The sequence below is a fragment of the Anopheles ziemanni genome, chromosome 3, assembly GCF_943734765.1.
Source record: "Anopheles ziemanni chromosome 3, idAnoZiCoDA_A2_x.2, whole genome shotgun sequence".
Taxonomy (NCBI): domain Eukaryota; kingdom Metazoa; phylum Arthropoda; class Insecta; order Diptera; family Culicidae; genus Anopheles; species Anopheles ziemanni.
In genome coordinates this window covers 28179877-28204829 of record NC_080706.1, presented here as the reverse complement: position 1 = coordinate 28204829, position 24953 = coordinate 28179877, and the positions used below count along the sequence as shown (strand labels likewise).

Here is a 24953-nt window from a genome sequence, read left to right as displayed (position 1 = left end):
TCAGTTCCGAGCTGTCATCATGTCAAGCTGACATAATGTTGAATAGTAAACATTGTATACTTTGTGTTGATATCGCTAAAAATTAGTCGCAATGGAAGTACGAAAATCTCCTTTTTAGAATTGTGTCCCTTAATTAGTTTACTGCAATAACATATCCGTTGATTTTGATTTACAGGAAAAAGTGAAAACAAACATTCACGATCTGTTCAGCTCGGCAGCGGAACGGAAAACATATCTCAAGATTTGTGCTCCGATGGTAAGATACAGCAAGTACGACCACCACGTGTGATGGAAGCAGACCATCAATTTGAAGAAAGTGATAATGCTCAAATATCTAATTCGTTTCAATCTATCTCGTAGGCTCGAGTTCCGCAATTTGGTTCGGTCGTACGGCACGGATATTGCTTTCACCAGCATGATCATGGCTGACTCGTTTTGCAGAAGCGAAAAGGCGCGACTGAATGAATTTACAACTAACAAAGGTAACGGAAGTGTGTAAGCGCCGCTCAACTTACCGATTGTTTCAACCGTGTGCTTCCGGCTTTTTCAGACGATACGCCTCTGATAGCCCAATTTGCAGCAAACAATGTTACCGACTTTCTTTCTGCAACTGAAATGGTCTATCCGTGAGTCCATTGGCTATTTATTTCAAACGCATAGTATAGTAATGCTACATTTACGTTCTAGTTATGTTGATGGTGTAGATTTGAACTGTGGCTGCCCGCAACGGTGGGCAATGAAGGAAGGCTACGGTAGTGCGATGCTTAAAAATCCGGAGATGATAGCTGACCTGCTGGGCACGGTGCGCCGGAACATGCCAAACTCATTCAGCGTGTCGGTAAAGGTTCGATTGTTGTCAAGCACACACCTAAAGGAGACAATCGAAATGTGCCGCCAGCTCGAAGCAACCGGCATCAGCTTCTTGACCGTGCATGGACGAACCGCGGCGGAGAAAACGAACGTTCCCGTGCACAAAGACGCACTGAGAGAAATCAAACAATCAATCGCCATCCCCATGGTCGCTAATGGTGATATATTCACTCTTGACGATGCAGAACAAATGCATCGGGAGACACAGTGCGATGGTAAGAGCTGCAATTCTTATCATTTAATTTGTTTTTCATTACGGTTGATTTAAAAAAAGAAGGATATTCCCCTTTTAATGGGGACGGATCAATCCATGCTCATATTCGCCATTTCCTCCGGTAGAGACGTGCCCGATCCGGATGGTTGTGCCAACTGTTCACTTAAGTTGTTAAAATCCTCGTTCAGCTCCGTTATTGACTGCTGGTGACCGCTTATTTTCTTGATGCCTTCCGCCAAGTCTTTCATGACTTGGTAAAATTTGCTCAGCTCTGGAATGTCCTCGATGGATGTTCTACGCCGAGATTCCTTTGGCATTTGCTCCATAGATTGCACTACATCCACGCGATTGTTGGCATCGCGCACCAGGGTGATTTCTTGCAGAGCTTGTTCGTCGGCCGTCAGGTTTTCCCACGTCGAAGGAAAGTTTTCCTGATTTGGACGTTCATTTAAATTTTCGAACGATATCGAAGAAAGTGTTTCTCGAGCGTTTACGAAAATGTTGTACGTGTCGTCTAACTGCATTCGTATATCGTTGATGCGCTGTTGAAAGGCATCCTCTTCGTACGACCCTTCCTGCTCAAATTCCGATATCGCGGAAGCAGCCGATTTTGAATTCTGTTTTTGCTCCATCGACAAAAGTTTTCTCGTTGTGTTTATGTTTTTTAATTTTCTTCAAACACTGTAGAACGATCTGTTAAAGCACTTAAATAAAACTCCACAGCCTGCTGTGTGGAGTTGATTTGGTTTGCTAGTAAATAACATGGCGGTTTCCACTGGTAACGAAAATGGCCCCGAAACGTATTAGCGACGCTCAGTGAAAATAAACATGACAATGTTGCTCTCGATTCCCGTCCCCAGGAGTAATGACGGCCCGCGGCATACTTTCCAATCCGGCCCTCTTCGCCGGGGACAGGAGCACTCCGGTCGGGTGCGTTAAACGGTGGCTCAGCATCTGCCAGCAGGCCGATACAGACATCACCTACCAGTGTATGCATCATCATTTTTCGTTCATGACGGAATCGTTGCTCCCGAAGAAGCGACGCGTTCAGTTGAACAATCTAGCCAAGGATAAGGAGAAGGTGTACGAGTTTATACGGACCTACCTACCGCTCGATTTGGTCGCTTGTTCTGACGTTGATCATCCGGCCAAAATAAGCTGTTCCTACAGCGAGGCAAACTTTCGCAAACGGCTGGCGGAGAATGGTGATAAAATAGGCCACGGAAGTAGGAGTTGCACCTACGATAGTGAGGCTTCGGATGGCAACTTTTTCCAGAGTAAGCGAGCAGAGCTTGGCGAGACCGACCAGACGGAGGATGGACTTAACGACGATGGAGTAGATTTTATGGATGGTGGTGCCATGTTCGATGAATAATACTTTTGATATTTGATTTTGAACTTGCTCGGCTTTCAGTTTTAAATATTAATCCGAACACCTTGGTCCATAGTGCTGCCGCTAAGGGTTTGTAAATGATAACTCACCGTGTATAGATACCTCGTTTTTATTTTACTTTTTATTTAAACATTGGTTTTCCATCTTTTTTACTGCTGTTTTTCATACATACATCGTCGACACACGCTACACTCGTCAACACATACGCATGTTGTGATATTGATTTTTTTTTTAATTTTGTTCTCTGTCTGTTTGCTGTTTGGTTGTTTCTAGCTTATTTCTGCCCTTAATGTGTCTCGTTACTTTATGATCGTGTTTTCATGTGGCTTCTATTATGTGGCCACACTCTATTGTTGTTTTTTCTTCTTCTTCTTTTGTTCAACATGCGCTACACCCACCGCTTGTGCGCCACGTGTCATTCAAAGGATTTTGCGCTCCTGTTTTGCAACGCCTCCTTTGATCTGTTTAGCCTAAACCAAAGGGACTTGGTGCTCGGGTTTTGGTAGCCTTCGAATGCCATGCTCAAAGATGATTAGAAACGTAGTTCGTTTTTATGCCCTTTATTTGCATGTCCACGAGCGTTCACGTGCGTTCATCGGAGAGTGAATGGTGTATGTTGGGGAGCTGTGTTTGGAGCATTTCCGATCTACTGCTTCCCCTCTTCTTCTGTGTACGTGTTTGTGTTGATTCCTTTGAGTTTTATCAAAATTGGAATTTTAGAGCTTCCTTCTTCTTCCTCTCAGCAGCATCACTTCATGCGTTACGCATGACCCGGTCAGCAGCATTTGTAACAACAGTATAGCATCAAAAAACTTGGGGGGGAAAAAGTTATTAGTTAACCCATACACAAAAACCAAGCGGAATATTTTTTGATTTAGCATGTGTACGTAATTCGCTTTAAACATTTTGCTTGAGTATAGTTTTTTTTTTGTTCACTTCTGGTTGAGACTGTTTTGGATTGTTGGATTATTATTGATTGTTGGACAAATGAAGCATTTTTCTTCGCACGTTCTTTATCGCATGTAATGTTTCTTCCATCTTCTTTGCTACGAGTATGGATTACGGAGTTTTTAGTTTCACACCATACTCTTCCGTAAATATGCATGATTTGATCTCCTTTTACTAACCGGAACATTTCCATCATGCTATCGTTTTAAGGAACGAAAATGGCATTCACGTTTGTTTTTTGTTTTTTTTTTTGCTAGAATCGTGGAAGGCTCCCTCAATTGGATGATGTATTACATAACATTCCTTTACAAGTTTTGTTTTCTAGTAGAGGCTTATGGTTATGTGCCGTACAATGCTGTTAGTGCAGCCGGCTCACTAAACCATTGGTATCGTTTTTATTTGTTTGGAGTGTATGTTTAGTGAGCCAGCTGTGGGTAAAAATCGGGACCGAGCTACCACGCTTTGTTGAAAACGAAAAAAACCCTTTTTCAAACTAGAACGCATCAATGTTCCATTGATGTCGGTTTTTTTTCCATTAAGTGCAACTACATATTTATCCAATGTTAGCGCTTTGGCTTTAGCTTGGCCTAGTACGAAAAGAACTGCGGAATTGGTGGCTTGCCTTTTGTTTTTTTTTTTTATTATCAGTGATCATGTGGCGCGGTGTTTTGCCCGATAATTTGGTTGTGTTGTTCTCTTTTTATTCTGTTATTTAATTTACTTACACCGGTTGCACAATTTATCTTCATTCTCTTTTGCTTCATTTTTGTGTATGATCACCTATTAAAACTAATCTGTAAATGTTTACATCGTTTACACTTATATGTGTTGTATATAAATATATTCATACTTATACATGATATATAATCTATTCTATGTTTTCTGTTCTGGTTTCCTGGTTCTCTTAATCGCTTTTCCTTCCACTGTCACTCTTTGCCCATATTAGTAACAGCTCAGCATTGCTCGGTCTCTGCTTAAATACTTTCGCATTTATGTCCTCCTTTTATTGTTGAGTGTTTTATTTCCTGTCTTTACTTGCTTGCCTGCCTAGAGTGTTGCTCATAGATGTTCGTTACTGTTTTCCGTCAATTGATGACAACCACCTTTCGGTCCTTTATACATAGATTATACGAGTTTCATGTAGTTTTTCTTTCTTCTGTTTGTTTTGGTTGGTAATATTTTGCATTTTGCAGCATTTATATGGTTACCCTCAATTTTGGTTGTATTTTAATCAATTAATGAGTCGACTCACCGAAATAGTAGACCAGTGGAGTGAAATTGTTCACAGGAGAACAAATTATACTAGTTAAAGTAGAGGGAGGAATTGATAGGTATTGATAGGTAGTGTTTTAGTTGTTACTGTGTATCTGACCAGATGGTAAGCCACTCAGCCCGTACTGGAGAGTGTGCCGTACCGTGTTGGTTCTGACGTGTGCATGGCAAAAAAGCTCATTCAACAAATAATCTGCCGAACTGAAGAAGAAGGTGATGCGCAGTATAAAAGCGACATTGTACCATTCCTGGAGAAAAGCGTTCAACAGATGTACAGAAAACATTGTAAGCCTTGGTTGAACAAAAAATTAAGCATTATCTATAGCTTAAAGCGATCCATGCCTAAATATAGCCTTTGCTTTATGAACACTAGCCTCGAATAGATTGTTCCGTGTCGAAGCAGCGAAATGGGGAGTAGAATTGGTTGAATGCTGATTGTTCGATTCAACCTACTTTCATTTTCACCCGACGAACGTCCCTAAACGGGTTCGGTGCGTGCGAATCTTGGTTCGATAAAACCAATCAATCAGTTCATTCACTTTATTCCCCCAAATCGTTTGCTTCTTGCCCATATTTTTATTTGCCTCATTTCAGTATGTCATTCCTAACTTTCCTCGTGCCGCATGGCGCCCGCTAATACAAATGCATCATTTTGTTCAATTAACTTTCAACAAGCTGCTTCGGACAACACTATTATTTCTATTTGTTTGCTGATGTAGTATTTTACTGCTTTACTCTGTTTCACTTATATGGAGTTCCTTCAAGTTCATTCGCTTCCGTACTAAAGGGGACCGTGCGGGGTGAAATGGGGGACTTAATGACACACTATCGATAAGATTTGTTTCTTTATTATACTTTTTTTTTTTGTTTGCTTGTTTCACTAACACCTAGTTTTCAACGCGCGTCGCAAAATCCTACAAAAATGGACGAATTTTCTTTGCCTAGGATGCAATTTTCCGACTGTGACTGCTTCTGAGTGATTGGATTGTGTTGCTTTACGATATTCAGTTATCTTTCCCTTTCGACTCGACTGCAATGTGGTTCAACCTCTCCCGCCTTACGCATTATTCTGTGCTGCTTTTGGGTTTTGTGTTCTGGCCTAGAACTAGAAGGACTGCATGTGCTTTGGGCGGGGGGGGGGGAGGGCCTGAAAAAGCAAAAACATTGACTAGTTTTTCCTGAAACTTTCCTCCGTTTCGTGCGCTTCCTTCGGGTCGGACCGATGCCTATTTTACGACACTTTTACACGATGGCCACAAATGCTGGCCCTCCGGTGTACCTATCACCCCGTTTCCGGCTGTTTCAGGAAATCCCCTTTCCCGCGCGGTGAGCGATCGCTGGCGAATTGTGTGTGGGTGTGTGTATGTATGTGAATGTTCCGTATGTGTGTAGTTGTGTTTTTGCTGTATGTGCCTGTATAATTGTAACATTTGGTTTTACGCTATAAATCGGAAGAAGCTCTCGTTTGGGTTTTTTGCCGTACGTTTGCGGTTACACATTGCATTCCATAGCTTGCGTTTGCAAGGATCTTCGTTCGGAAATGGATATCCGCCGCCAGCACATACACACACACACATGAAGGAAAAAAATGGACCAAGCCATCAGCTAACTTTTCGATGAAGTCATAACGAAAACCTTTTCGGTTATGAGTTATGAAAAAAACCTGTTACGAAGTGTTTTTCTAACCTGTGGAAAGGATAACGGAAGTATATAAAGTTCCAGTTCCCTAATCCACCTAACCTCTACGACCGTTTTGAAATGTGTATGTGCGCGGTAACGGTTATCCACTCTCTATTTTCCTTCCGCCTACCCCATGCTATCTTTTACTTATTGTGGCTTATGGTTGGTTTGTTGTTCTCAGTTTTCCTATCCTTGATTTGTTACACGTTTTGTTTTGCTTGTTAATTTGTAAATATATATAGCAGCTGCGACTGTTCTTGCCCCCCATTTTGTTTCTTGTTATTGTTTTCAAGGTAGTATAAATATGAAATTTCAAAGCGTATAGCAGGTGTGTATTACAAAAAATATATACGTGTATATATATTTCCATAGTCATCGTCTTGCTTGCATTACGTGTGTGTATGTGTGTGTGTGTGTGTTTATGTGTTTGTTCGTTTTATTTTTCTTCTTATAATCGCTTCTTCTTTTCGCATGCAACGCTGGGCTAGCTGTGGGTGGCGGTGTTGGTTTCTTTCTCTTCATTCTAATCAGCATGCAAGTCGCACGATCCCGTTGGCGGGGTGATCATAATTATCTGTATGACACGCGGAAGCTGGGACCCCTGGGACGTGTTGAAAGCGTGCCCAAGGATACCTTGACTGCATAGAACCGCCAACGGGACTACGGACCGCACCGTGAAGCGAAAGAGTGAGCTCTAATGTCATGTGGTTTGTTGTATATATACGTTTATTCATGCATGTATATTCTTACAAGCGTTATCAAATGAAGAAAAAGTGTGTATTGTGAGAGTTGCTGTCATTGGCTTTGTAGTTAGTTAGTAGTTAGTAGTAGTATTTAATAGTAGTAGTAGTAGAAGTTCTCGCTGTTTTTTTTTTCTTTCACCCCCTTGCTGATCTTGACCCATCCATGACCCACACTCTGCACTTCCTACTTACTCCTGTCAGCTTCACGAGTGAGTAGGGAGGGGTAGCTAGTGGTTCGGTGTGTGTCTGAGTGTTTGTGGTTGACCGGGTGGGCCCGACCGAACTGTAGAAATAAACATAAGATTAATAACTAATTGGCTACTTAGCTATCTAACTATCCTGCTGTGCCATCCCTAGCCTAGTGCTGCAACCACACGCAATTCGGGCCGTATTTGTCTCGTCGGTTTCCCTCGCGGAAAAAAAAGGTACCACTACCTTTTGCTATTGTTCCTTGAGTGTATGTTTTGTGTGTGAGTACTTGTGTTTGTGTGTGGCTGTGTGTAATGCATACGATGGTGACCTGTTGTGGCTTGTAACGCTATCAAGTCTAGGCGAGCAAGAGCTTCAACTATAAGTAGTGACTGATTATTCATTTTTTCTATTCTTTGGTAGCATCGTGCCCTACGTCTGGTCTCGTACAGTCACGTGTGAGAAAGAGGCGTATAGGTTTCTTAGATACGTGTAAGGTTAAAACAAATGGCAAAAAGATGCGCCCACCCCCCACTCTGCGGGGGCCGGCCTACCACCAACGACAACGCGGACATCGTCCTGAATCAGCAAGCAGCGCATCTACTGCGCTGCGTATTGTCGCACTCTTTGCGATTTTTTTCCCTTGGGTTGTGTTTTTCCTACGCCTTTCCCACCCCGCCGGAAATGTGTTTTACATACACACAATCTCATCAACAACCATCACACAGAAATAATAAATCTTCGTGGAGCTTACTTTCTGTCAGTGGAAACTCAGTGGAAAGGATATTTGCCGCTCACTGTCGTCGAACTTCGGTTGGTTAAATGACTTACGGCGAGTGTTTTTTTTCCTCCCCCACGTTGTGAGGGCCATCTTACTTAACGCAACGTACTAAGCTTGTCAAAATCTTAATGCTTACTCCTGCGTCCCTCCGGTAGTGGGTGGGGGGGGGGGGGGGGGGGGGGGCTCACACGCCTATCCGAAATGAACCCCTCGGTTCAGTGTTTAAAACTCAAACAACAGTGTCCGCTTCCGCTCCACGCCTTCCGATCGATATTAGGATTCTACCAACAATTATGTTCCTGTTTTTTCCCCCCAAAATAAGCACACGCACACATGGGAACGAATTTGAACGACGCGAGATTCCCTCCTTCCTTTGTTTTAGCTGGTTCTGTGTTGTTTGTGTGTGTGTTGTGTGTGTGTGTGTATGTATGTGTGCATCTGTTATCAGTTATTGTTTGTCACTGGCTATCCTCGTTGGGTTCCGCAAAACCAAACGCAAAACTAATGCTACATCCTTTGGTATCCTCGCGCCACCCGCGCGCTGGTGACGTTATGAAATCGTTCTCTCCGGTATCTCCTCACTTTTGGGGGGAGGAGGAGGAGGAGGAGGGGGACACGCTTTCTAGTTCTTTTCTGCACACTCTTCCCTAGCCCGCCCTCCTGCTTGTTTTCTCTCCTTCGAGCGGCTTTTCCTACACCGCGCCAGGGACGGCGCGTTTGTGTGCTCCGTGGGGAAATTATTCCTTAATTTCGAAGTACTTGTAGGTTGGATTCTCGTACCCGTTGATCTGCATGTTGGCCACGTGTCGCTCCTCCGGGGTAATCGGGGCACCGACGGCCTGAAACGTGGGAGACGGGTACGGTACGGTTAGGTTAGGTGAATTTCCTCCCAAAGCGCGAACGCCGAACGCGAAACTCACCTGGTCAACCTCGACGAACCCTTGAGCATGTGGTGATCGGGAAGCTTTCCACTTGGCGACGGCCACCCCGACGAACACGGCCGCCATCAGCGCCACGCCGGCGAATCCTACCGTAAAGTAGACGTTCTTGCTGTCGCGGCCACTTGAGCTGTAGACTTCGCGCCGAACCGAGTAGCTCTGGGTAGACCAATGAGGGAAAAACAGATCGTTAGTATGATTATCAATTATATTATCCATCGATTTAAATATTGTTCTACCGACAATGTCGACGAGTTTATTCGATACTATTTCAATTCATGCTTGAACCATCAACACGAAGCTTATATTGTACGTTTGTGTTCACGTAAAAATTTGATTGACTTTTAAAATACTTTTGGTAGAAAAGTAATAATAGTAAATTGTTTTGAAGGTTTGAGGAAAAATGATGTCTTCGATTTTATCAAATATTAAAGACAAGGTATTGAACATGAAACAGTACAGTAATTTTGAACCAATTGTTTTTCATCCTTGCGTCACAATATTCAGATACATTTAACAGGAAAGGCTATTCTGTTTGGTATCAATATAAACATTACCCAGGAATTACTAAACACAACGATATCGAACTAAACAAGCCTTCGGTCGTCAACCGTAATTTTATGTCACATCGGGGAAAGTGTAAAGGATTTTATTTAGTCGGCAAGTGTGTCAGAAAAATAGGTTAACAAGCTTAAACAAGTTGAGAGTACCCTTGAACAAAAAATTGTTTTTTTAAACTTGATGAGGACACCGTTAAACCCATCAGAGCATCCTTATACTTCGGTGCCTGCATTAACAAATTATAAAATTGGAAAAGCGTTGTTTTGATTTTTGTAGATGCAGATGCACGGTGCAAAACAAAATAATGTTGCTTTCTTCTTCTTCTTGGCGTAACGACCTTGTTGGTCATGCCTGCCCGTTAAGGGCTTAGGAGACTTGTTTCCCTGTTGTGCGTGGATAGTCAGTCCTCTCGTACAGGGGCGGGTCCTGGCTCGGTTGGGATTCGAACCCACGCCGTCGAGGTGGTGAGCCCCGGCGCTCATGGGCCGATTTTCTAACTAATCTTCTCACTAATCTTTTCGAGTGCTGTCTATTTTATCTGAATATTGGTGCTCAATCATGCGAAATATTCTGTTGAAAAGTACTTAAAAAAATCATCCCGCATCGGGTAAATTAAAACTATTGACCATTAAAAAATATGTCAGCGCTTTTAAAGAAACGGTCTAAAAAGTTTGCCTAAACTCGCTTGAAATTATACATCATCAAGGTGTTTAAGGTCTTTAAAAACATTTCTTCCTGCGATAGCTTATATTCTCTACTCGAAAAACTCTACGTACCGGTTCACCGTGGCCAATGTCGTGGGCCAGAACGTGCTGCATCTTTGGCTCGGCTTCCTGATGGGCAACGGCGGCCGCCACCTCTTCCACGGCTCGCTGAACCGCTTCATCGTCCACGGTCGGAAGGGCGGTCGGTTGTGGGCTTCTGTGTCGTCGTAGCGAAAAAAAAAACACACGTTATTACAGAGAAGACAGATGGTATTGCATGGGAGAATACTTACGTTACGACAACCTCCTCACTGTAGTCCTTGGTGGTATCGGTTTCCTTCGGCACATCCTGGTCCGCTAGCTGCTTCTGGGTTTGCGGTTGCTCCGACAACGAGGGTTGCTGCGTCTGCATCGACTGTTGCTGCTGTTGAGTTTGCTGCTGTTGCTGCTGCTGGGTTGCCTGCTGCTGAGTCTGCTGTTGCTGCTGTGCCTGCTGTTGCTGCTGGGCCTGTTGTTCGTGTTGGACCTGCTGCTGCTGTTGCTGCTGTTGCTGCTGCTGCTGCTTGTAGGCAGCTTCCATTTTCTTCGCCTCCAGGCGCAGCTTCTCCTCGCGTATCTTCTCCCGCTCCTGGGCCCGCTGCTCCTTGCGCTGCTTCTCGGCCAACCGCTGGCGCTCCTTCTCGCTGACCTTGCGCTCGATCTCCATGCGGTACTTGTCGAGGATGGTGGCCTCCGCCTCCTCGGTCATCGCCAGCATCGAGCCGGGCGTTTCGTCCTTCGAGCGGAGCGCCTGAATGTAATCGTCCATCAGCTGCGACAGCTTCACCGACAGCTCCGGGTAGCGCTTCAGCATGGCCATCGACTGGTTGACGGCACGGTCAATGTCAACCAGCCGCTCGAGGGTGCGGGGACGCTCGGAGGCGGCCGCCTCCAGCCCACCGGTGCCGCCCGAGCCCAGCAGATGGCGATAGTGCGATAGGGCATGGGCGCGGTCCTTGTGCAGGGCACGTAGCAGCTTCTGCAAACACTTTTCCACCCGGTGGGACTGGTGGCAAAAGGTGGCGAAAGGAAAAATCAATTAATAGCGTGTCCGGGGGTGGGTGGGTATTAACATTTTCTTTTCAACCCTGGCACATTGTGGCCCAATTTGGTTTTGGAACCGTGTGTTTTCAACACACAAAGGAACCGTACGTACGGAGCTGTTTTTATTTATTACAAGATGGTTTTATGTTTGCCGTACAGCAGCAAGTTCACCAACGGTTTTAAACTCAAAATAGTATCAATCGTGCAGCTCACGTTGCAAATAAATAATGTATGTTCGGGCCCACAAATATCGCGGGAGGAGGCCAGAAACCAACGCCACAACCAAACGCAATTAAACGTGTTCATATGCCCAATTCGAGAGGCATATTTCCCAGCACGTTTTCGACCGAAACCGAACGAAACGTGCTGGGCTGCCTTCTTTCCATCCCATGTTGCTCATATTTTGGGCAAAATCATAATTTAAACCACCATCCCCCACCCCCACCCTACCCACCAACCAACATCAACGGAAACGGGGAATTGTTCGCCGCGAAAGTTCATTAAAATTTCTTCAATAAATCCATCGCCCACATTCGGCAGCATGTGTGTGTGGTTCCGAAACACGCACTGGGTTTTTGTTTTGCTTCCGGAAACAAAAACCGGGGATTGAAACCCACGCTGGTGGAAAAAGAGGTCAAAGGGGGAAAGGGGAGGGCAAAAATCGGTACTTTGTTGTGTCACGAACATACAGCGTAAAGAAGCGAGCGCACTGAATTGAAAATTCCTATTTTTTGTGTTGTGAAAAAAGAACTACGTACTAGAGCTTAAAGTGTGGGAAATAAAGAAGGATTTGGAAAATAATTTCAAAAATTGTGATTTACTTGTGGTAAAACTAAAATACCCATTCCAACGTAAATTCAACCAGAACCAGACATTCCAATGCATTTTCCGTTGCGGATATTAAAACCCTTTATGTAATCGGAACGGGTTGGAACCTTCCACGGATAAACTTTGCACATCCGGCAGAACCGAAATCCCGTTGCCTGCCAGCAATGGCCTGCCGTTTCACTTACGCTCGGCGGTTGCTCCGTGAGGGCCTGGGTGTAGCAGGTCATCGCCTCCCGCTTGCGCTGGTTGATGTGGGCCAGGACGCGCTGCTGGTGCATCGCCGCCAGCTGGTGCTTCTCGGAGTTGCCTTCCTCTTCCAGTGCCTGCACAGAAGTCTAAAATATTACACGAACGAACGGGGTGGCCAGACGGGGATGGCCGGGTTTTAGTAACGTAACGGGACCGTTAAACTCATGTCACCATTTTTTCCACGCTACAGAAAACCGGAACGAGCTACGCAACCAAACTAATCATCACGCGCGCAAACAAACACACACCTACGATCGCTACGAGACACACGCCCGACGACCAAACGTCAACGGCAAACGAGAGTGGCGCAAAACCCCGGACGTATGTTGCCGGCAATAATCGGTGCTTTTCCGGGTTAAAAGCAGCGATTAGTGCTGCAACGTTCGTCCTGGCTGGCTAGTGGCTTATGGAAGTCGTTTAGCGATTTACATCCTCGCATTAAAAGGGTTCAGATGTTTCGTGAGTCATTTCTATGTTCACTAAAACTCACATCTACCAAACTGCAATCGTTTGCCGTTTAATCGGGCCGAAACACGGGCGCATCTATGCTACTGTGTGCCTGTGGAGGGTGAACATCGCTGCAACGCGAATGGTGCGGTTTTTCTCTGTCCTCGCGTAAAAGTCCACCTGGATTCGAGGCCGGGTAGCCCCGGTTAGAGGGGAAGCCCGGACCGAATCACAGATGGATTCGAATAAAAATCATGACATGATTTTACTGTCAGCGCACGATTGTCAGCGAGGTGTTGTGAAGCGTATTTCACGGATTATAGCGACTTAGGGAATTTTGCGATACAGGATGTTTCCAATTGAAAAGTTTTATACTCAAAAAAGTAAAGTTAAAAATAATGAAATGGCAAGTATTTGTGAAAAACTTAAGAAAATCACATCTCATGTTTGCGTAACAATATTAAGGTTAATCAGACAGTATTGGAAAGATTCTTGTGTTGGATATCACAAAAATTAACCAGCGATTAGTTAACGTAACAATTTCAAACTAAGAGAGTAATACGTCAGCCACCGTTATTTTGTCTTGTCCCGGATATTTACACATACAAAATATTGTTCGATCGATAAATGTGTAGGAATGAACAGTTTTCACGTTTTATATATGAAAAGGAAAGGTCAAAACGCATCTAGCCAGACTGAAGACCGGTTTGTTTTGGTTTGTTATACATTTTAGGTGCAGTAAAAAAGGAAAAACAAACCGATCTTCAATCTGATAATTTGTTGATAAAGTTCCAAAATATTCTATCGAAGTTGATGGGTTAATCAGTGCCCTAGTTAGATTTTTCCGATTCTTTTCTGAAGTTTAACACGTTGACTACCTCGCTGTTTTAGTACAGATATTTAGTAAAATCATTTTCGATAAAATTTGGTTACCAAATTCATCTAACCAATTATTTTTGTAAACCAAGCAAAATGACTAGACTTCCGAGAAGATACATTTTTGTAGTTGCTTTAGCCTAGCCATCGATATGAGTGCACTACTATATTAGTGTGAAGGGCTGATGTTGATTGCTGCTGTCACCCTCTTTCAGGTGACGTGGTAGTCAAACGTGTTGAAAGGATACTCAACATTTTAAGTTGGCTTTATACATTTAAATACTCTCCGAGCCGATTTTTACGAAACTTTCACCGGCTAAATAAACTCCTTCGCGCAAACATGAGAAATAATTTTATGAAATTTACTGCAAAACATCGTTACGCTTCCTGTGTGTGTCAAATGTTTGGGGATACACTAGCACTATAATCCGTAAAATACGGTGTGTAAAGTTTGTGTAGCAAGCAAGAAGCACTTGGGTGGAGCCATGCCATGCCCGGTTGGAGTTTGTTGGGGCCAAGCAGCAGGAAAACGCAAGGCATCAAGAAACGCTACAGAAAAGTAAGTGTTCTAGTGGTGGATGGATCACCTGGAATCGGGCCGTCATGCGCTGCTTGAACGTCTGGGCGGACTTCGGATCGGCGAGCCGCATGTCCTGGTACTTCTCCTCCAGGTCGGACCAGTCCTTCATGACGCGCGTCACCTTCTCCCGGTGGCTCTCCTCGAGCCGCTGCTGGGCTTCCTGAAATTCGGCGTGCAAATTCTACGAACAGCATATACAAACATCACTTTCGCGGCTCGTACGTACCTTGAAGCTCTGGTGCTCGTTGCGCGGATCGAAGTGCGTGAAGTAGGGGTCCGGCGTCGGGATGGCGGTGATCGGCGTGCTCGCCAGCTCCCCGGCGCCCGCCTTCTCCGTCGTGCTCGGTACGGCACCACCGTACAGCATGCCCCCGATCGCGTCACTTCCGCCGGCCGGACCATCCGAAGACTGCTTCCTGCCGGGAGCGTCCTTGGGGGGTGGCGGTGTCGTGAAGCTGTCCCATGCGGCCGAACCGGTGTCGGCATCGGCACCGGACGGTTTATCGCTGCCCGCACTGTCAAAGTCCTCGTCCGAGTCGTACTCGTCGTCGTCGCCGTCGCTGATCGGTTCGTCGCCGAGCATCTCTTCGTCCTCCTCGTCGTCGATGTCGTCGTCCTCCTCGTCGTCCTCCGAGTTGTTGTTCTCCGACACACCGTCCGCTCCGTCGTCCAGCGCGGGCAGCATATCCGTATCCTGTGGCAGCACCGGCAGGTCCGTCTTCTTTACCTTCATCGGGACTGTCAAGAAGCAAGCAAGAAAAGAAAACAAAATACCTTTAAGCAACCTTTTCCGAACGAGAACTTTCGGTTAACTATAAATAAGCACAAAACACGAGCAGCAGTCGAAGTCGAAAACATTCCGGTTAAAAAATGATAATGATGATGCGATTCGATTAAGCGGTAAAGTGGGCTCCCATTAATCAGCGCGCCGTGACCATTAATAGCGCGGCCGACAGATTCGCGTCGGAAGTGTCGTTTTCTGCCTCCATCCCCCCGAAGCCGAAGAACACACGACCATAAATCGAATCCTTCCACGGACCATCGGAAGCCAATTTAGAAGGCGGGTTTCGGAAACTCGGTGACAATTTTTCTATCGCCTTCCGCCCGCCACGAAGCGGCCCAGCGATATGGAGCATCGGTGGGGTTTGCTGTTCGTCGAATTCCGGAAATGGGAAAGTGGGCAAAAAAGAAAAAAAAACGAGAAGAATGTCTTCATAACCCACCATGCGCCATAATGACCTTTTCCCTCCCAACAGAAAAGGACACCAGCGTAGGGTTCTCTGCGCCTGGCGTCCGGGGGAAAGAAAAACTGCCAAGCCCATTAATCGTTCTCATCCCCGGAAGAAATAAAAAAAACCAGACGGGAAGAAGACACTTTTTCCGGGTTGAGAAGCCGGAAGTTTGAACGAATATCGGCCGTTTTTTTTGGGCCTACAAAAAGCGCACGGTTCAATGATCGAATCGATTCATCAGCCTTATCCCGGATAGGGCAATGTTGTGATCCACAAATCAACGGCAAAGGCAAACAACGGCCCCACATAACGCGCGAATCTTTGGCCAACCGTTACTTGCACGGCTTTTCCGGGGGCTGATCCGACAAGAGTGTCACAAGCTATCGAGTACGCAGCTGGCAATCGGTGTCGGCAGGATTTTGGGCCATTTTTCCGAGCCCTCCTCGGAGCCCCCGGAACGGGAACCGTCGGAGTCGGGTCAGGGTGTCAGGTAGCCACCGAACATTTATTATTATCACCTTTTATTTGCCGGAAACTGCAATTTTCCGGACAGGCAACCGATCGTAAAGGATCGTCAACGATGTGTTTGTGAGCGGGTCGGAACCAAACATGATTTTTTTGCTCACCGACAACAACGCTCTTTCGTTCGCGGCTTACGACACAACCATTTTTTCCGCCAGATTTTCCTGCCAACTCTCAGTTCTCAACTTATTTTTTAGTAGTTGAGCGGACTTTTCCGAGGTTTTTTTCCCTTCGTTTTGGTGTTTGTGCACTGGTCGCGTATTTTTATGGCAAACCCTTAACCAACACCACGATCACATCCCTTCGGGGTGTGCTTTGTCAGTGTTTGAATGTTGTTTTTTCCGCCACCCTGTTGGTTGGTGGCCAAAGCGAACGCATCCGTTTTATTATGGCTTCCCTGGCATCCGAATGCACATTTACGACCGAAGGAAAGCATCAAAAAAAGAACACGAGAAACGGGGTTGTATGTGTGGATGGGGAAAAAACCCCCCGATGAAATGATAATGACCTAACCCACCGTCCTAACGGTTGGCGCTGGGTAAGTTTTAACGAAGGAAAGGAAAAAAAAACGAAACACACACACATAGAGGAAAACTCATTCGCGGGCGGTACTAACGATGCCCACGGGCCGGAAGTTCGGGCGATTCCGGGGACCAGCAGCTGCTGGTCGTGTCATTTCCGTCAGTCGAAACGACCGCAACGGCGAGTGTCAAAGTTTTATTACCAAAACGGTATCGATGCTGCGGGTCGTCATTAGTGTGGGTATCGGTTTTATTATCATTACTTCGTCGACGTCGGTCCCTCCCGTCCCGGTTTGTTCGCCGACGTTCGGTTCTGACAGCCAAATGAAGCTTTTATACTTTTCAATGGACAGGACAGTTTTAATGCGAATGTGGTTGATAAGGAATTTATGGACACTTTTTGTTTGAAAATCTACTCCAGGGTTACTGTTATTGCTTCAACCATGTAAGACGATCGAATAGGACATACAGGGGGTTCGATTCGAATTCGAAAATTAATAGAACAAATCTAAACCGAAATTCACGATCCACGTCTCAAACTTTCGTCCGCCTTTGACAAACTTTTGGAAAACCAAAATGGTTGCATTAGACTCCGATTTGCATCGGGTTAGAAGCGTTACAGTTCTCGAGCGTGATCGAAAACTCCTCACCCCCTCTTGTGGTATTGTTATCAAAGGCCATTCCAAGACATCGGCACGGACATGCTTTTAAGCGAAAATTGCAATCATCGGTTCGCCGCTCGAGGCTTTGCCGTTACCGCACGGGTGGTTCGTTGGAAAACTTTCCCAAACTGTGTGTTCAACTTTGCCCTGTAAGTGCATGCCAACCGGTCGGACTGTTGCCGCCCCGAACCAATGGAACGGAATTTCTATGCACGTTGCCCTGCAATGGATGCTTTCAAACGCTCGTCATGTGACCTTTTTCGTACAACACCAAAGCACGTGTCATCGGTCACAAACTTTCCGCAAACCTTCCATTACCAATTGGTTCTGTTTTGCTGCACATTCCACCATGATCTAGTTTTTTAACTTAAGCCAAAAGGTGGGTTTGGTGCGGATTGGAAACGAAATATCACCGCAGGCCCGAGAGAGAGAGAGAGAAGTGGTGGGTGGTTTTCCTTCTGCAAAGACCAGCTTATTGGTGATGGAAAACGTGTGCTGGATGGCGATGGGATGTCACGACACGATTCGACAGCCAGAAATTGATTCGTTGACAGCATGATTGATGTGTGCGGCGGATGGAAAATGTCCGCGCGTGAAATTGAACAAATCATTCAGCGTTGTTTTAGCGATCGTTTGGAAATGAATTTCAGAGGGTTGGGCGAGGTTTGGAAAAGCATCAAGCAAACGGTAATCCAAGGATTACAGTTCGGGTAATTGAAAACGATTTTTCCTTTCCCTTTAAAGAGAAAGTAAAGCGAACACTTGAATAGAAATATCATGTTCGAAAACTTTATTGTAAAGGAAAAATATTCCACTAACACTATGGAAAATACGGTGACCGATTGGTATGGATCAGTACTTGTCCAGAGCACAAAGGAAAGAGTGTACGCTGTGCACAAAGAACCCATCATCGTCCAACATGAGTATTGGTGGCCCATGGTAGGGATGGACATAAAATTACCTGGGATAAAAATCTGCTAAGTAAACGAAATACACACAACCCGAGAGAGGGCGCCTCGAGTGGGATGCTTTCTGCTTTTCCGTTCTCTTTTCCCGACACGCTCAAGTAGCAGCAGCGCATCGTTCCCGGGAAGTCATGATAAAATATATAGGATTAAATTGCTCAACCGCCCTATATCTTTCGCTGCCATTTTTCATCCACCTCAAGCGCTCGGCCCCAACGTGTGGCCGTCTCGTCTTCTATCGTCTTCATGCATCTTAACGTTTCGGATCCGTTTCCTGGCCCGTCCCACCGGGGAATAGCGAGCAGGTAGCACAAATTCACCCAAGGCCATAATGGACGATGCTAGATATAGGAAATGTTCGCGTCCCACGAACAGCTTCCGATCGGTTCGTCTCGTGTGCCGATGGTATCTACACAATCATCATTTTATGTCCGACGTTCCCGGGTTTCCCGGTCGGTGCCCATGGCCAGGAGTTGGCCGCATGAGAATGGCTACCCGAGCGAGCCGCACCATTACCGAAGGGTTTGGAAATAAAATGTATCCCCATCGGCGACGGACGGATTGTAGGTGAAGGTCCTCGGAATCACTTGTCATTAAGATAAGTCTCCCAGCACCGGGGAACTCGGAAGGACACCGTGGGGGTGCGTGATGCGTTATGAATTCTCAAATTTAAGCGATTTACCCCGGGAAAATGCGGGTCACCGAAGGGCCGAGGAAAGCGTACACCAAAGGTTTGAAGTAATCCCCCCTTTGCTGCCGGGGGTTTGGTTGATTCATCGCACCGAACGTTCCGCCGGTTCTGAGACCCTTTCGAAAGGTGCACGGGTGGGGGAGAAAAACACACACACCCCGTTGGATGGAAGCACCAAAGTTCCGAATACGACCGGTCCCCAAAAGCTCTGCAGAAGCATCCTTCTGCCCCCGTTTGCGTACAGGAGATTAGCTCTCGACAACTGCTACCTTTCGCATTTCGTGAACAGCGGAAAAAAGGAAAACTAAAAATAACGCAGCATTTTTCGGTTCACCTGCACGCCTGGCCGCGTTCCATTCCGTTCCGTTCGGTAGGTGATTTATGGCAGAAACTTTAAAAAAACAGCTTTCCACACAATCCCGTTTCCGCGCAACGGGGAGGGGGACGATGATAGTTACTGGAACATAAGTTCGCAATTTTACTGCAACTTTTTCCCATTTTTAACTTTTCCTCCGCTCCTTATTTGCAGCCCATATTTTCCGCTTCAAGTTTCAAACAATCTCCGCCCGGGTTTGGCGCTGGTAGCGGGAAATTCTGCCGCCAAAGCAAAGCAGATCCCAGCGAAGGCCGTTGCTTGGCGGACTCCGACCGTCAACGGAGGAGTTTTCCACTGCGCAAACAAATCAACCAGGAAGCCAGCTACTTGGCAGGCCCAAGTTCTTGGAATATTCCGGCCGGGGGTTCGACCGTCAATGGTGGTACTTGACAATGCGTTTCCTCTCGGTTCGCGTTTGATTGATTTTCGAATCGTAAGTATTTTTCTTCCCAAGAAAACAAGTTCCGCTTTGCATCGTTGAAGGTATCGGAGGAAAACTTTTACATCCTACACAAGCCGCAACTCTTGTTGCCAGCATGTTCTTGGGAAGCGCGATCGATTCCGCTCCATCATCATTCGAACATCCTTGAAAATTGTAATCAATATCCTCGGTAGTTAGGTATCGCATCATCGTCGGAATATCTCGCTACGTTCAGCACGAGCCGTGAACATTCCTACCAGCCCCCGGAAAACCCGCAACGAGACCATTTAACCGTAAAATCACAACTACAACCTAATCGGTGCTCGAAAATGTTTCCATCCCCGGGAATTGCGGTAGCCAGCCCTTCTTCTTCAAGCCGCGCGGGCTTACCAAGGACTCAACCAAGACGAACGGATCAATATCCATCGACGGGGCGATTTTCAACCTCCCAGAACTCTACTCTCTAGTGTGGTCGTTTCATCAACTGCGGCTAAAAGGTAACTCCCCCCCGAGATACAGGCGAAAACCGCCGGGATCGATTCCATCGGAGGTGGAAAACAAAAGGGCCTCCGCTAGCAGCTGGTTCGGTTTTTTTTGCATCGGAAAACTAAATGAAGACTACAAAGTCGATCGTCTCACCGAAACCCGGTCGAGCCCTGGCGCGCGCGCGCGCGCGTGTGTGTTGCGGGCAACTGTTTCGTCGAAGTAGAATGGATTTCGGTTGTTCACCTGGTTTTCCAAGTTCTTTTTCTCCCACACCCCCTAAAACGTTTTAACTGTCTGCCATCGTTGCTGCGGGGGATGGGTGAACGCTTTTCTTTCGCCTCAACTTTCCCACGCCGCGCTCCCACGTGGTAGGTCAGTTTGAACTCACACACACACACACACACGCACACACAGTTCGGTGCTTTCAGCATACTCTACCGTTGCAGTTGCTCGCAAGTCCTTTCTGAGGCGTTGAACGAGAAACGGAAAGGTGAATTGATGGCAGCAAAGGTTGTCGGTTCGTGTGATATCGATTCGCTGCTTTGTGGGAGTTTTATCTTCGGTAGAACAGAAACTCCTCGAGGCTTTTAAAAGAGTTACAATTGAATTCGTCGGGTCGTCTAGGTTTGTAAAGTGCTCTTATGTAAGGCAATGTTTTATGGCATGGTAAATTTCAACATTAAAGCTCTTTACGCTCCGATGAAAGGCTCTCGCCACATAAAAGCGGCTCAATAAATGATAAAGTGGGCCCAAGAATTCAATAAATAACTTTCCTGCACTGCACTGAAAAGCAGAGGGTAACTATAGGAGAATGTCACCCGGTGCCTGCACCAGCGCATTCTCCACCACCATTGGAGCTCGGAGGGCGGTATTCGAGGGGGTCGACGAAAACCGGATGGCTCGTGTGCTGACCTAAAATGGCGTCCCATACAAGCGAACGGCAAGGATGAACTCAAAACCAAGAAGAAAAAAACCCTCCCAACCGTGATTCACTCACCAACTGAATAACTAGCCAACCCCGCATCCACCGGTCCCACCCGACGCCCAGTGTCATCAATGTCAGTACCATCAGGGCCAGTTATTGAAAGAGCCTCTATTCATCGGGTCCTTTATGACTTGGACTCTCGGGCTTCGTTTTTTTTTCGTTCCCACTTCGACCGCATGCTTTTCCCCATGTTTGCTGCTGCCCCCAAAGCGTTGCGGATGTTGGAGGTCGCTGGGAATGGCCTATATTGACCACCCGAGGGGCCACACAGAGATCGATCCTTTTACCGCCACACACACATACACGCAAGAACGACGAAGGATGTTTCGTCTACACGTGGGCGTTCGACAGGAAATTGTGTCGGTGATCTTCAAACGATTGTTTGAAGCCGAGCACACTGTGGAGGAAGTGGAGCGCATGAAGGGGAGCCTGTTGGGGTGCTATTGGCTAATACCAGAAGTGAACGGAGAACCGATGGGATCGATTTTTTTTTTGTTTTGTTCCTACCACTCCGCGTTCGCTCGACGTCGCGGTGATGCGATCCATCCATAATTCATGGCGTACCCATGAAACTTCTCGAACACTCGAATCGACCGTACTGCAGTGGCTAAAATGTTGCCGCCGCTGACATGGTCGAAGGATTCTGGTAGCGGGATGGGAATCGATTCGTGAGTTCTTTTGGAAGAGGGAGGCCCTTTTTTGTTTGTTTGCTCTCAGCCTCGCTTCTCGGTATCGTAAAAAAGGATACTTTGCGCGGGGGGCTGTGTTAAAAAGTATGTTTTCATGTTCCGTTGGACCGCTGGGGGGTGGTTTTGCTCGTGTTTTGGTTTACTGTACCATAGAAAACTTATTAAAAGTTACAGAAATTTTACAAATTTACAAAACATAGATTTAACTTCTGATATATTATAGAAATTCAACGAAATCAAGATAATATTTGAGATGTGTCTCTGTCTTATTAGTAACACTAGCTTGACGCCCCGGTGTTGCTCGCTGAAGAAAAAGTTGAGAAAAGAGTTATGGTTTTACACTTTACTTGAAAGATCGATTTAATTTATTAGTTACAATAACGGCATATTTAAAATGTACGAAATTTCATCGATTTCGCCGTGATGTATAAACCTTGTTGTAGCTATGGTAGATACACCATGACGTTTGTTTACATGCTTGTTTTGTTTGTGTTAGTAAAACTGAGCTTAAATTGTAAAATTTAGATTATTTCATGTGATGAAACATGAACATGAAAAAGTGATCAAACAAACCTTCAACAACATCTGCAGTGCCGAAACTTAATGTGTGGAAAGTTCCAGAAGCGACAGTTCAGTCTTGGTCGAGTTTTTAGGGTACAAACTCCATACATAAAAAAAGCTAAAATATGTAATAGATTCTACTTCTGCACGATATTTCATAAATTCGCATAAAAATCAGAAACGAATGTCCCAAACATCAAAGTTGGTTGTACATTAATATTCCTTTTGCTTACTTAATTCCAGTTAAACGACTAGTCATAAAGCACGAATAATTTAGTCCATCGTACAAAACTCCTGCATGCTTAAGATGCGAACGGAATCTTATAATCCGATTTTCCGCCCACAAATGGAGGCGCCTGGTGCCTCGTAAGCCATACGCTTCCCGAGAACGCTAATCGACGTGTGCGATGTACAACGAAAGCGGAATGGAATTGAATGTATTTTTATGACCGGCATCATCCATCATTCATTAGATCGTGAGCCGCCGGCAGACGATACACATTATTGGTGCATTAATTTCTGCTCCGAAAAATACAACCCTATGACCCACATTCCGACCGGTCCGATGACCGGATGCATTAACAATGAAACGATAGCAATTGATTTCCCGTTAAAACCAACCGGTGCCCATTCTCCGCGCCCGGTTGACATTCCGACCGGTGGCCGGCCTAACGTGCGAGTGTGTGTGTGTGTGTGTGTTAATGCACACCAGCACACGATCAACTCGACAACATGGCGTTCGGTACGCCGGTTCCCCGCGAACGGGCCACGGAAGATCAACATGCAAAAGAGTGGTAATTAAAACCGATTTAAGCGAAAGCAATATATCGTTCGAAGAGCGACAATAGTGCTATTGTTTCCATTACGAAGAGAAGTGTATCGAAAGTTTCGCACAACAGTCGCGTAAAATGTTAATTTCGTCCAGCGCGGGTGGCTTCACGAGCGGAGACCGGGGGGACATTTGTTGTCTGCTTTCGTTTAGTGCTACGTTTTATAATGGTGTATCATTTTTTTTTCGCCGACCGAAATTATTTCCTCGCGCGATGACTTTCACCGAGTGTTTTATATTTAATCCCTCCGCGGAACGGGAAATGACTTGTTGTTTGAATGCACATTTGCACCAGCACCGGGAGTGTGGAAAGTATAAAAATAACAGCTCAAAGTGAAATAAAATAAATGCTGCGCCAATTCCACCAACCGATGGCGTTCGCTCCCATCGTGTGAACCCTTTGTTTAATGTCGTTTTTAATTGTCCTTGCGACGGAACCTGAGCACCGTTTAAGGCTTCGGTGGTGGTGTCCATTTTACATTTTGTCACCATGCAACAACAACAACAACAACCACAACGACCATTCCGGACCCAGAGGGGTGGAAATAAATCATCCCTTTTGCTCGGCCAGCCAAAGGAAATGGAAAACAATTAACGGAAAACAAATGAAGGGAAACTGTCAGCCCGGGGTTTCCTCTATTATTTTTTTTTCTTTGCAAATAGAATAACACTCGAACGAAGCGACAAGCTGTCGAGGGTGATTTAACATAAATAGAAACATTTACAGATCGCTTTTGGCGTAGACCCTGCAAACGGATACCGTGTTGTAGATACCCCGGAAGGGGATACAGACCCATGGAGTTTTTTTTGGGTTTATATTGCATTGTTCAAGATCCATCCCAGGACCCTTTCAGATGCCAACGTTCGAAGGGTCTAATGGGGACGGACAGAACGTTCGCTTCTCCGAAAAACCAATCCGAAACGAACCTTGGACTAGTATCAGTTCTAAAAGAGAGAGAGGGAGGTTCTTTCGAGGCGCAACAAAATGGCTGTCCACGATGGAAGCGCTTCTCCGTCATGCTTACTGACCATCTCAACGCATCCTCTGGGCCTGGGGAAAAGCCAAACGACGAAACTGGAAAACAATTCCGCAACCCAAGCGGCTAAAACTGTGCGTTCCATTATTTTTTTCCCCCACTTTCTAAGGGACTTTTCTTTTCTAAGTTTTATTCTCATTTTCAAACCGTGGCCCTCCCTTGCTGGCTGCAGGTGCCAGTCCGGACGAATAATGTGTCCCCGGGGAGAGAAGCGTGGCAATTCGCCTGCCGGCAGCAAAAGTGCCCGGCAAAGGATAACAGATGTGAACCGAACAATGTTCCGAATGGTTCGTTGGGCAATGTGGTCGTTTCTGTTTCCGCTCGTTCGTCCGCAGACAAAGCCCCCCGGGCAAGCTTGTTTTCTCCGCAGGCAAGTGGAGGGAGGGGGGAGGACTAGGGTGGGGAGAATAAAATGTAGAGCCCCGGGGTGGAAAGAAAAAGCATCGAAGAAGCTAAAAACATTCATACCCGTCCGATTGTAATATGGAAACGAACTAAAACTAACCAGCAAACGGAGGAGCGGCGTTGGGTTGGGTGTGTGAATGCTTTTTTTTCTGTCAGCAGCTTAGCAGTCGGACGTGGAGCAAATAATGCGCACCGTTTTAAAGCGCCCGCACGAG

At 45.9% G+C, this 24953-nt stretch overlaps 2 protein-coding genes across 2 annotated transcripts in view; one reads left to right on the top strand and one right to left on the bottom strand.

Annotated features, from left to right (window-relative positions):
- The first annotated feature begins 91 nt into the window (after positions 1–91).
- On the top strand, positions 92–2459 carry LOC131284470 (tRNA-dihydrouridine(20a/20b) synthase [NAD(P)+]-like). Its single transcript, XM_058313330.1, has 6 exons — positions 92–97; positions 176–270; positions 361–482; positions 551–626; positions 688–1085; positions 1945–2459. The coding sequence occupies exons 1-6, from the start codon at positions 92–94 to the stop codon at positions 2457–2459; spliced, it is 1212 nt and encodes a 403-aa protein (XP_058169313.1).
- A 6368-nt stretch (positions 2460–8827) lies between these two features.
- Positions 8828–24953, bottom strand: part of LOC131284469 (amyloid-beta-like protein) — a 68951-nt gene continuing 52825 nt past the window's right edge. Inside the window, exons 6-12 of the mRNA XM_058313329.1 lie at positions 14583–15094; positions 14364–14537; positions 12390–12539; positions 10587–11338; positions 10366–10510; positions 9011–9187; positions 8828–8929 (exon numbers count right to left, since the gene is read on the bottom strand). Of these exons, the coding sequence (XP_058169312.1) occupies positions 8828–8929; positions 9011–9187; positions 10366–10510; positions 10587–11338; positions 12390–12539; positions 14364–14537; positions 14583–15094 (2012 nt within the window). The remainder of the gene's footprint in view (positions 8930–9010; positions 9188–10365; positions 10511–10586; positions 11339–12389; positions 12540–14363; positions 14538–14582; positions 15095–24953) is intronic.

Bases quoted from the DNA above. Each gene is read 5' to 3' on its own strand.
- LOC131284470 (XM_058313330.1), top strand. The intron at 271-360 runs GTACGACCACCA...TCTATCTCGTAG, and splicing joins CCGATGGTAAGATACAGCAA to GCTCGAGTTCCGCAATTTGG. The intron at 627-687 runs GTGAGTCCATTG...TTTACGTTCTAG, and splicing joins GCAACTGAAATGGTCTATCC to TTATGTTGATGGTGTAGATT.